The 13,078-nt window shown below is 43.2% G+C and overlaps 1 protein-coding gene across 13 annotated transcripts in view; it reads left to right on the top strand.

Annotated features, from left to right (window-relative positions):
• The window catches only part of LPCAT (lysophosphatidylcholine acyltransferase), a 164,927-nt gene that overhangs the window by 111,853 nt on the left and 39,996 nt on the right, over nt 1–13,078 (top strand). For all 13 annotated transcript variants that reach the window (XM_065433372.2, XM_065433366.2, XM_065433369.2 and 10 more), the window contains 2 exons: nt 7,292–7,350; nt 7,432–7,466. In XM_065433372.2, the coding sequence (XP_065289444.1) occupies nt 7,292–7,350; nt 7,432–7,466 (94 nt within the window). The remainder of the gene's footprint in view (nt 1–7,291; nt 7,351–7,431; nt 7,467–13,078) is intronic.

Raw genomic sequence — 13,078 nt, 5'->3', positions numbered from 1 at the left:
CCAACTCGCCCAACTTTCCACATTACTGAACTCAGTTCTTGCCACTATATATACGATGGGATCTGCAACCATGGACGGCTCCAGGCTTTTCGTAATCGGGTGGCAGCGAGAAAGCTAAGCCAATTGCAGGGAGTCGTATGTAGTGTTGAGATGTACTCCACACTTGCATCCTCCTTCATAAGCCCGTTAAATCTTTTTAAGAGGTTTTAGCTACCTTAAGTGTAAATGGTTTAGCGCTTCTGAGACGCTTGCCGTGTATTGAGTCTTGCTAGAATGTAAACTGACCATCACACTGCCTGTGTCCAGACAATCAACCTTCCTTAAATTAAGGGAAGAGTAGGGAAGTTGTCGAGTGGGTATCGATTCTTGAGAAAAATGCACTAAAACAGACAAGGCAGAGAACACAGGCGCACATGTCCTCCTGTCATCATCGCCTGCCTTGTCATCCGCTTTACGTGTCTTTTCTCACCATCACTTTTTATGATTTCAGTGGACGATTCGTAGGTCTCTGTTTCAGTGAATATCTTACAGCCATACTTTCAGCGCTTGCCCTGACACGTGCCTCTCTTTGCATGCCTTTGGGAAAACGAGATTCTGCGTCCCACTCCATGGCAACATTGTTATAATATTCTGCTGCTACTGCTGCTGCTATTGTTGTTGTTGTTGTTGTTGTAAACATTTATTAGGTCTTTTTCTCTTCTATCGACACATACCGAGTGTTCACGCCATCAGTCGTGATTTCCACGAGTATTCATAAGACGTGCTGGATTGATCCTTATATACCGTCAGAAAAATGTTGCCTTAAGAATCTTAATAACAGTTCTCCCTGGTTCGCTTGAGAAGGTGTGCATGTATGAGACAATCATTGGACCAATGTTTTCGATGTCTACGGAACGTTTGACATGGGGGGGGGCTTTGTTTATGTAACGCAGAACTCGTCTGCGATTTACTGCTTTTGATGCTAAAATGACATCATGATGTTTCCGGCATTCCTTTTAAACTAAAACTAGAAATTGCATTATATAATATTTCGAGCTGAGTAATGTCATTATTCCATACGTAAGCATTCATTGACTGTATGCCAAGAGGCGTTTAAGAACCACTGATATTGTAATTACAATGTACTTATTTCCTTGTAAATGTATGGACCGCCATGTTGCAAGTGCCGCTGGCAAAGTCGATAGAGTTCACTGTGAAAGAAAAAAAAAAGAAAACAAGAGGTGATCCAGTAATCACAGATGCGTTGCGAAGAATCTGGTGGAAGTCATGTGTCATTTTAATATTCACTGTCGTTAATGAGACAAATAGCTAGGATTGCTAAATAATCCCAAGGAAATAAATTTGAATGTTTGTGTTGATAGGGGTGTGCGATTAAAGATCTTTGAGACCAAATCGAATATGAATCGTATAGTGCTAGAAGCGAATTGAATCGAATTTCGGATACTTTTCCAATATTTTTCGAATAATGAACAGCTGCTCTCACTGTTACTAGAAAACAATGTTCACATCAGTTAATAACTTTAGCAAGTTTTTGTCCTTACTTTGCACGTTATGAAGCCTTACTTATTAAAAACTCCAATGGAGCATTAGGAACACATATTTAGTTCGCATACCTAGGACTTTTTGCAGAGTGTGAATAATCATGGTTTATCCGGTAACGTCTGGCTTCCTGAACGATGTAACCTGCTCCACTAGCTAACTTTTCTTGTTTTACGTCTACTATGGCAGCGGAGATGTGATGCTGAACCAATATTATGTTTTATTGAGCACAGTTGACGATTCGGAAATATGCTTAAACTATGGAAAAGAAATTGTATACGAATAGTAACTATTTGATTCGAAGACTGAATCGAATAGGGCATATTCTATTCATTATTCCAAAGCTTCGAGTATTCGCACACCCCTACAAAAAAAGCAAATTTATCTGTTTGATGTCGCTTTGTCTGGCCTGGCGGAAAGATCAGAGTAGGTAGGAGGCGCGCTTGGCTGTCAAAACACATCTAGAGAGAAACTGCTTAATGTATGTTGGAGGCGCCGTGATTAAGGGACTGGCCAGGGGAGCTTCGCGGAGACGTCGGGGCCTTAGTTTTTTTCTTTTTTTCCTTTCTCCATGGTAAGGCTATTTCATACAGTCGGGTATCACCTCGTCGTCACTGGTGGAGTTGTTAATCTTCTTCTGTGCTTTACGAGAAACTGTGTCTTAAAATGATGCGGCTATATACACAATTATGAGTTTTCCATGAGCATCCCATCAGTTTTTTTATGCTTTGCATTATACAGATCACTCGGCAGCTCCAGAATTCAAGATGGAGGCAAAAGGCGTAGCGCACTCGAAACAGGACAAAAGAAAGAGACCGACTACAGACACTTTGTTGAAAGTTAGGGCCATATATATATGGAGATTGTACATTGCTCAAACTGCTATATAGCACTCCCTGGACAAGAATGCTTTAACGACGAGGATGCACGTTTTTGCGTCGCCGGACCAACACTTTGCTTAAGTTCTGTCAAAAGTTTTTCATTGTGAAGGCGTGCTGCCAATTCGCATCAAATTATGCTATCATATTTATGCTATCTTAAAAATGATATTAAAAAAAACTAAAATTTCGTTTACGAATTGGTGCATTTATATAATGTTTGTCGATGAGCTAGGTAGCACATGACTTGGAAAACCAAACAGCGCCAAAAAAGAGGCCATCTTCTTGTTTGCAGGCCAAACTTGTTGGAGCCCAGGTAACACTGGTGATCACCATTGTTTTTCAGCGGCGAGTGGTATGGCCACGGCTACGTGTGAAAGAGTGCGGGCACTATTTTGCATGCCGCCTATCACTCAATCGCGCTTTCGACGTTGTGGGCATAATATATTATTCTGGATTTAAAAATGCAGGAATGAAGCTTTGCGCTAGAATTTCGATAGTATCATATGATGCAAGTTGCACTCACTTTCGGTGATCTACTGTCCGACTTGTTTGAAGAGATGTTTGGAAGTAACTTGCGATCATGGTATGGCAGTCACCATGCGATGCATGTTGTTGTTTGATCATACTCGAGAATTGATGAGGTGGACAGTCGGAAGCAGGGCTACCCCCTGTTTAGAAGCTTTTGTGCGAATTACGGCATCCTTAATTAGCAGTAAAATATGGGCCAATAGTTCTGAGAGATCTCAAAGTGTTGTGTTTCCTGACCAGTCTGTTCTGAAAATTGCTGAGACGTTTAGATAGGATGAGCTCTCTGCAGCAAGCAGTACGTGTTACGACGGGATAGATGAGCCTCGGCTAGGCAACTAGCCACGGCCCTCTGGTGTTGAGCAATCGGGCACTGACGAGGTGCTCTCCCTATGTCTGTAATTATCTGCCAACTTTGTTCTTGACGCCTTTTATGCGCGTCCCCCTCCTCCTCATATCCATCACCCTACTCCCCTTCTTAAAATTTTCCGTTAGTCACTGTCACACTATTCAACATTCTCTGGGTTGTTGAATGGCACGGCGGCATCTAACATTCCTGTATTTCTGTTTCTGCATGGACTTTGAGGCCATTCATCTGTACCTGCCATCCTCCTGTTTGTTCTGGCGGTTTCTTAGCTTACCTTTCCCAGCACATATATGTTGCCGTGCGCAAATCAGCATTCTATAGGTATTTTTTTATTGTCCCATTTTTTGCTCTGTTTTCATTCTTCACAGGGTGTACAAACTAGCCTAACAGAAAGTTCTTCTCCAGTTTATTATCACAATGAAAGTTACAGGTAAGGGAAAGAAAAAGAAGAAAGAAAGAAAAATGGGGGGGGGGGGAGTTTTTATTATGCATTTCCTGGACAAGCAAGCCGTATTATTTTCGAAACGCTTTTCTTCTGCGCAGCGTGGTCGACGATTTGGTCAAGTACCAAAAATGAGAAGCTCTTCAACGACACGAAGGCCTGGTGGGGAGCAACAGTACTCCCAAGTTTTATGTGCGCGCTGGTCTCATCTTTCTTTGTGAATGGAATTTTTAATGCTGACTTCCCCTCAGCTGTTAAGGTTAACACGATTGGGTATGAGGTAGAGGTGCGCCATGAGTGGGGTCGCAATGTTCTGTGCATGAGAGAGGGGATCGCCCCCATAATGTCCCCCCCCCCCCCGCCTTGGAACCGCCACTAGCCCTCGCCTTCCTTTCACATTCAAGCTTTCCCTTTCATCCATGTTGCTCTTTCGGAGCCCATCTCCTGAAACTTCTTTCTTTTCCGTGGGATGGGTGAACGGGGTGGGAAGAGGGGGGGTCCGACCTCCCCCCCCCCTCTGGCTACGCCAGTGGTAGTCCGTCTCTTTCTTTCATCCCCTGTTTCGGGTGCGCTACACCTTTTGCCTCCATCATGCTATACCAACAATCCCAACGTGCAACTTTGGCCAAAATTCAAAGCAGCCTATCCCTGGGCATTATACGAGGGTGAATCAAAGTATTTTCTCCTGTTTTTATTAGCCAAAATAAGGTATATACAGGTAGTAATAATTATAAATATATGTACCGTTCTGGATACCTTACACTATTTTTCCACATAGTCCCCACACAGTTTCAGACATTAATCCCATCGCAGCACTAAATTTGAGATGCCCTTGTGGTATAATTCATCCGGCTGACTGTGGAACCACTGTCAAACTGCTGTCTTGGCCTCATCGTTGCACGTGAATCGCTGTCCTGCCAGGAACTTCTTCAGCGGACCGAAAACGTGGAAATCACAAGGGGCGAGGTCCAGACTGTATGGTGGGTGGTCCAGAGTCTCCCAGTGAAATGACCAGAGCAGTGAGCGACCTAAGCAGCCTCCCCTAGCGCTCATTGCCATGCAAGTCTTCACGGCCTTTTGCGAACTCGCAACACCACCACCTCACACTTCTCAAACAGAGGCACCTTTCCTCATACGTGGGCTGCATTTCCCTGTGTATTTCGGTGGGCGTTCATCCCTTGCTCCATAGACAATGAATCACACTTCGTTGCTCGTACGCCATGGACATGTGAAGCACAACCGCCATCTTCAACAACTGACTACAGCACCGTGCTGCGGAGCTATTGGCAGATAAGGCCGGACCGCTCCAAGAAAGATCCATCGCTGGGAATGGATATGCTCACTTCGCACTTACAGTCATAATTTGGCAAAAATGTTCTTTTTAAAAATAGAGGCAATAACTTTCTGATTCGCCCTTATAATCAAAGGTGAAGGTGGGCCAATTCTCATACGAGTGCATGCATACCCAGCAATTTTAGACATTACCTCTTTGGCATTCTGTGGAACTTCACGGCAATGTACCAGCGTAACTGAATGGGCTCAATTTTTAGGAAATTATATTTCAAAATATTGGCTGAGTTTCGTAAAGTTTCAACTTGCAGTGCCAAGAGGGTACTCCTTTCAAACAACATATGCGTTTACAGCACTTAGTCATGACATCCGTGCGGCTGCGTTAATGCAGCGGTGAAGTCACATGGCAGGAAAAAATTGTTTTGCAACCTCCCAGCAGAGGGCGCATTGACTTAAAGAAGGTGCTGATATCAGCAGGGGACTGAGGCAGGGGTGCCCTTTATCCTTACTGCTGTTTACGATGTACATGGCGAGGATGGAGTGGGCGCTAGAAGGAAGTAATATCGGGTTTAATCTCACACAAACAGGCGAGTACAGTAGTAGAGCAGCAGCTTCCAGGTTTATTTGATACGGATGACATTGTGTTGCTAGCTAACAAGCAAAGTGATTTGCAACGTCTGACTAACATCTATGGACAGGAAGGCGAGAATTTAGGTTTGAAATTTAGCGTTAGAAAATCAGCTGTTATCGTATTCAATGGAAACAGTGAACAGACAGTGGCAATGCAGGGCCAGGAAATACCTCGGGTAAAAGAATATAAATACCTTGGTATATGGATAAACAAAGGAAATAGATATATGGAAATACAGGAAATAACAAAAACAGTAAAGGGGAAGAGAAGTGCAGCCATAATGAAGCACAGAGCGCTATGAGGATACAATAGGTAGAAGGTGCTCCGGGGTCTGTGGAAAGGTGTAATGGTTCCAGGACTTACTTTTGGAAATGTGGTTGTTTGCTTGAAATCAGGGGTACAATCAGGACTTGATGGCAACCAAAGGTCAGTGGGACGCCTCACATTGGGCACTCGGGGGAAGGCTACAAATGAAGCTGTGCAGGGTGATACGGGCTGGGCAAGTTTTGAAGTGAGGGAAGCTCACAGTAAAATTTATTATGAAGAATGACTGAGGAATATGGAAGAAAGTAAACAGGCTGGAAGAGTGTGGAGGGATTTGTACAGGAAAAACATTGATTCACAGTAGAGGAAAAGAACTAGGAAGCTTACCAGCAAGTTTGCAGCCTGTAGGGTGAGCAACACAGCAACAAAGAACATCAAGCGGAAAGTCAGAAAGGCTGAAATAATCTCATGCGTGGCAGCAATGGAAAAGAAACCTGCCATGAGTAACTGCGTAGGAGAAAAAAAGGAAATCGGGAAAGAAACAATTTATGATAACTCAAAGGGAAGCTCATATTACTTTTTGAAGCGAGATCAGGATGTCTTAGAACATGCACCTATAAAGCGAGATCCACATGTCGAAATGTTGGCTCCTGCTTTCACCTTGTTCTCGTTTTGCTCATCGCTGCTGTGGCGTAGTTACTTAGCCATTGCGCTGCTATGGTTGTGGGAGCGGGATGAAATCCCGGTAGCGGCGGCCGCGTTTTGATGGGGGCGAAATGCAAAAGTGCCCATGTACACGCATTGGGTGCACGTTAAAGAATCCCAGGTGGTCCCAAAATAAATCCAGAGTACCCAACCACGGCGTGCCTCATAATCAGATCATATTTTTACCATGCAAAATGCCGGAATGTATTTTTTTTTAATGAAGCCATATAATGGTCACATACGTGAGTTAACTTAAAAATATTGCATTTATTGCTGGCCTGCATCTCTTGACTGCCATTATCTAATGTTCTTTGCGAAGCCTGTGGCAATACCACTGCACCTTGGTACCTTACACTTTCAAATGTTGTTCAAACTTGCAGCAGACTTGGAAGTGTGTTACAGATATTTTTTTTATTTTATGCTTAGGTATTACCATATGTAATGTGACAAAACTATAACTTTAGGTTTAGGCCATCCTGCATCATGCCTGTGCATATATTTCTTTCATACTACCCATCGTATAGTATGCCACTGTATGCAGATGTGAAGATTATTATTGGAAGTAGCTTACTTGAAATGAAAAGTATCCAATTTAAAATTCAAAATAAAGCCATTTTAATTTGCATGATAACTTTGCTCTCTTTAAGGTGCCTTTGTTCCCGGAGTCCCAATCCAGCCTGTTCTCATTCGGTACCCAAATGAACTGGTATGTTCACTCTAAGCATAAGGAGTAATATTATGCATATTACATGTCAGCTGGATAACAAGAGCCTCTGTTTTATTTCAGAACACCCTCATATGGACATGGGATGGCCCCTCTGCGTACGTGCAGCTTCAATAGCTGGCCTTAACATCATTTTTGTGCATAAGTGCTGATGCAACTCTAGCAGGGAGGGAAATATTGCTATTTCTTTTTTCTCGAGCCTGCAATGCAATGTTTCTTATAGAAGCAGTCAGACCCTCAAGTGAGCATGCATTTCTCAGTGGGTTCTCTTAGAGGATCATCCCTTTGTAGTATGTTTGTTCATTGAAAGCATCTACAGCAGCATCCAATACCACCAAAAAAAAAAGCGGGAATGAAATGTGCAACATATCTTGCATGAGTCAATGTACACTGTGATCGCTTGCTACATTGGCAGAGCAAACTGCGACAAATTTACGTTTACGTACAGCTGCTCTAGTATAACGTAGTATGCTATTCTTCCATAGCCATTCCCAGCATGCCTCATGCACACAGAAGTAGTGGTGTCAGGTTCGCAGAAGTACCAGTGCATCAAGTTTTATCAGTGCTTGGTGAGCGTGCCTACAGAGTGCTTAATGCCTTTGATTTCACACAGTGCTTGTAGCTGTACAGCAACAATGACAACAAAAAAGTCCCAATTTCACCTGAAAGATGGAGCCTTGATAGCGGCAGCAAAGTATGTCATACAATTACTTAGTGAAAAGCTCGGAGCATATCACGGGACCACCAACACGTGGTGCGTGGGCCACTCATTCTCCTCGCACTTGGACTTTACTCACATGTTTAGGCAGGACAGTATGGTGGTGATGTCAAAAACGTGATTCCTTCAAATGTCCGGATTATTGCTAACACAATAATTTTGCTTTGGACAACACTAGTCACCGTTGTGCAGCGACCAGTGTCAGAGGCTTGCAGAGGCTTGCAGAGGCTTGCAGACTCTGGTGTTCACTAAACGCTGGCAAGCTGAATAATAGCCAAATACATGAGAGTAGCATAGATAGGTTTATTTTATAATTAATCGTTTCATTTTCTATTCTTATCATTCATTTTGCTGAGTGGATTATCCAAGAGATGATGATAGTTGGAGGAGCAAATAGAGAATTTTAGCATAGCATCACCATTTCACCGTTACCGATACTGGCTGTCTGGCTGATCATGCTGAGAGTTTACCGGTCTTCGTTAGGTTTACTGGATGGCTACTACAGTGCAGTCCACTTATAACGATACCAAATATAGCAATATATCGGTTATAATGATGAGTCAACCTCAGAGTTTTAACTTATGCATTAGGGCTATGAGAAAAAAAAAACTATATATGTATAACGATATGTTATTCACTGCACATCAAATATAATGATTGAAATTCTGCCTTTTGAGCGGTGTTTTTCATGCACAATAATCATGAAATTTGCGTAGCCATGTTCCTCTTAACTGAGATGGGGTGAAAAATTTGCCTATGTGAGTTCGTATCTGCTGCCATTACCGTGTAGCACGTCCCACTAGTGCGCCGCTGATTGCGAAAGCCACGAGCATTGCAAGTTGGCGCAGCGTCCCACAAGATGGCGCCAGCTGCTTCACGTCCGTTGCTGAGCTGTCCCCTCAGGTGCAGATCGTGGTGTGCATGGTGTCGGAGGTGCTTGTACATGACAGTCATGCACAAAGAACCGTAGTGGCTGCTAATGAGGCGATATGGAAAATGAGCCGAGAGAAAGGTTTCGAGGTTGTCGAAGTAAACAGGGAAGTGAGAAGGTGTGCTGGTTTTGAACAAGACGGGATCCACTTAAATTACAGGCTTGGAGGAGAAGTGGGCTGGCGACTTGCTGGTCGGCATGTTGCTTTTTTAGGGGGCCCACGGGTGCTCAGGAACCCAGAGTAGGTAGCAATGAAGAAGGTCCCCTAGGGGAACATCAGAATAGCATCGCCATCAATAACAGAAAAAGGAGGAAAACAAGAAAGAGAGCTTGCCATGGAATAGGCTACATAAACATGCAGAGCGGCAGAAGAAAAGTGAGCAGAGATTGAGGAGCAGTTGAATAGAGAACAGATAGGGGTGTGTGCTGTTACAGAAACGCACCTTAGAGACTCGGAAGAGCCGCCAGTGATTGAGAATTATGTTTGCGATGGGTGCAACAGAACTGAGTCAAAAAGAAAGGGAAGGGGAGTCGGAATGCTCATCCATCAGGAAGTCAAATGGAAAAGAATAAATTCAAAATGTCAAGAGCACCTTTGGTTATCAGGTGCAATGAGTGAATAAAAAACTTCGCTGGGCATAACATATTTGTGGACCAGAAATAATTGCACAGAGAGGAATCAAGAGTTAGTGGAATGCATAAGTGCTGATAATAAGGGTTTTGGGAATGATGCCAAAATTATCCTATTAGGTGACATGAATGCCCACATACAGGATCTAGATGGTTATACCAACTGCAACGGGAAGTCAGTGCTAGATCTTTGTGAGCAACATAACCTCGTTATCATGAATACAGGGCCTAAGTGTGAAGGGAAGATCACATGGGAAGTGGGAAACCGGCAATCGATCATCGATTACTGTCTGATGACAAAAGGAATTCATGATAAGTTGAGAGAAATGGTCATTGACGAGGAAGAGTATCAGAGCATAGAGAGTGACCATAAACAAATAATTTTGAAAATAGGATATGTAGTTGGGAAAGAGAGCAAGGAGTGCAAAATGGCCAGTCCAAATTTGAACGCCGAACAAATAACAAATATAGTCACAAGAGTCGAGGAAGAACTTGGCAAATGGCCAAGTAAAAAAGTGGGGAATATAGTGAGCTTCTAAGTGTAACAATGACAGGAATATGGAAAGAGAAACAACATGTTTGTTGGAAAGGAAAAAAGAAACCAAAAAGCTGGTGGAACAGGGAGCTACGAGAAGCAATCGCCAAACGACAGAAAGCATCCAGAGAGCACAGGCAGGCAAAGAACGCACAGTTGCTGCAGGATGAAGTAGCCAGTAAATGGGAAATATACCAGGAGAAAAAGTCCATGGTTCAAGTACTGGTGCAAGCAAAGATAAAAGGTGAAAGTGAACTTTGGTTGTCAGAAATACGTGAGAAAAATGAGGCCGCTTCTAGAACTACATAAAATTATTAGGCAGGAAGTCAACAGCAACACAACAACATATCCTAGACGAAGATGGAAACAAACTGGAAAGGAAATGGCAATAAATCGCTACTGAAAAATAACAGTCAAATCTTTCCAAGGCAATGACGGGGTTGTAATAGATGAAAAAAAGAGCAAGAAAGAGAACCAGATGGAAAAGGAGCTGGTGCTGACAAACTTCAACTGAAAGAAAGCGAAAGAGAAAATTCCTAAGCGCACAGCCACAGGACTAGGTAAGGTTCCCGTTAGGCTGATTAATGAACTAGGACCAAAAAGTAAGGAAGCTTTAGTGAATGCAATTAGAAAGATTTTAAAAGATAGATGAATACCAGACAGTTGGCAGCAAAGTAGAATGAATTTAATTTATAAGGGCAAAGGGGAGAAAGAATACACTCATATATAGACTGTTGGCCATTACATCGGTAATATATAGGTTAGCAATGCAGGCAATCAAATTAAAGCTGCAAGCATGGGTAGAGAATAATGTAATTTTGGGAGAACTTTAGAATGGCTTCAGAATAGGTAGGCATGTGGATGATAACTTATTTGTTCTTACTCAGTGTATTGAAATATCAAAAGTAGAAAGCAGACCGTTATATATGGCCTTTTTAGACATTACAGAAGCGTGGCACAACGTAGACTGCAAGATTTTGTGGGATATTCTGGAAGGGGAAGGCTTAGGCGACGGTTGTCTACAGCTTTTGAGGGAGATTTACCTAGAAAATATCGTTTGCGCTGAATGGGAAAGGATGAGGAGCGAAGAGAAAGTTTATATCAACAAGGGACTGAGGCAGGGGTGCCTTTTATCCCCACTGCTGTTTATGATGTACATGGTGAGGATGGAGAGGGCGCTAGAAGGAAGTAATATCGGATTTAATCTCATACAAACAGGCGAGTACAGTAGCAGAGCAGCAGCTTCCAGGTTTATTTGATGCGGATGACAATGTGTTGCTAGCTAACAAGCAAAATGATTTGCCATGTCTGACTAACATCTGTGGACAGGAAGGCGAGAATTTAGGTTTGAAATTTAGCGTTAGAAAATCAGCTGTTATCGTATTCAATGGAAACAGTGAACAGACAGTGGCAATGCAGGGCCAGGAAATACCTCGGGTAAAAGAATACAAATACCTTGGTATATGGATAAACAAAGGGAATAGATATATGGAAATACAGGAAAGAACAATTACAGTAAAGGGGAAGAGAAATACAGCCATAATGAAGCACAGAGCGCCATGGGGATACAATAGGTAGGAGGTGCTCCGGGGTCTGTGGAAAGGTGTAATGGTTCCAGGACTTACTTTTGGAAATGTTGTTGTTTGCTTGAACTCGGGGTTACAATCAGGACTTGATGGCAACCAAAGGTCGGTGGGACATCTCACATTGGGCACTCGGGGGAAGGCTACAAATGAAGCTGTGCAGGGTTATATGGGCTGGGCAAGTTTTGAAGTGAGGGAAGCTCATAGTAAAATTTATTATGAAGAATGACTAAGGAATATGGAAGAAAGTAAACAGGCTGGAAGAGTGTGGAGGGATTTGTACAGGAAAAACATTGATTCACAGTAGAGGAAAAGAACTAGGAAGCTTACCAGCAAGTTTGCAGCCTGTAGGGTGAGCAACACAGCAACAAAGAACATCAAGCGGAAAGTCAGAAAGGCTGAAATAATCTCATGTGGCAGCAATGGAAAAGAAACCTGCCATGAGTAACTACTTAGGAGAGAAAAAGGAAATCAGGCTACTTTTTGAAGCGAGATCAGGATGTCTTAGAACATGCACCTATAAAGCGAGATATAAGAAGGAAGAAGAAGCATGTGCTTGCTGCGGTAAAGCTATGGAAATGATGGAGCATGTTTTATTAGAATGTGAAGATATCTGCCCAGCGGTCGCTTTAGGCACCAGTGGCCTCCTTGAAGCCCTTGGGTTCAGCGAGAGCAGGGGAAAGTAAACATGTCCGCAATAGAGATTAGTAAGAGGCAATTGGAAGATTGGTGGAAGAAAAGTAGGGAAACGACAAAAAACGGAAACGTACAAAAACAAAGTTCACAATAGGGATTCAGAAAATTTGTTTATGGGAATTCATCGTGGTTTTTCTTTTTCCTTTTCTTTAACGTAGGTAGGACATTACGCAGTGTAATAGCAAGAGCTTGTTGGTGCAAACCACCACCCCGTTCCAAAGGCGACGCTCATAACATCCATCTATCCACCCGTAACGTGTCCTCGTCACCGGCGAGTTTCCAGAGAAGAAGAAGAAAAAAAAAAGAAGCGCTCAGCAAACCACACCTGTGCTCCCTTTCTACAATCTCCCTCAGCAAGCGCGGAAATGTGCCGCGGAAGCAGCGGTCAGTGCACCGACAAGGTGCAAAGCTGTGTCACTTGGGGCCTCATGGACAAAGCTGTGTATGTATGCTCAGGGTTTGCCTGTGATACCGGTGCCAGCTGTGGAAGCGAGGATCGAGGGGTGAGGTATGGAGTCAAATGCCTTGCATATGTTGGCTGTAACCAAAAGCTTCACATCCACGCGATGGCGAGTGTGTATGAGGTCCTGCGAAAGTAGTGCCAAACTGTCTTGCAT

This window comes from Dermacentor albipictus, chromosome 1, assembly GCF_038994185.2.
Source record: "Dermacentor albipictus isolate Rhodes 1998 colony chromosome 1, USDA_Dalb.pri_finalv2, whole genome shotgun sequence".
Lineage (NCBI taxonomy): Eukaryota > Metazoa > Arthropoda > Arachnida > Ixodida > Ixodidae > Dermacentor > Dermacentor albipictus.
The sequence above is the reverse complement of the archived record's forward strand: the minus strand, read 5'-3'. Positions and strand labels throughout refer to the sequence as shown.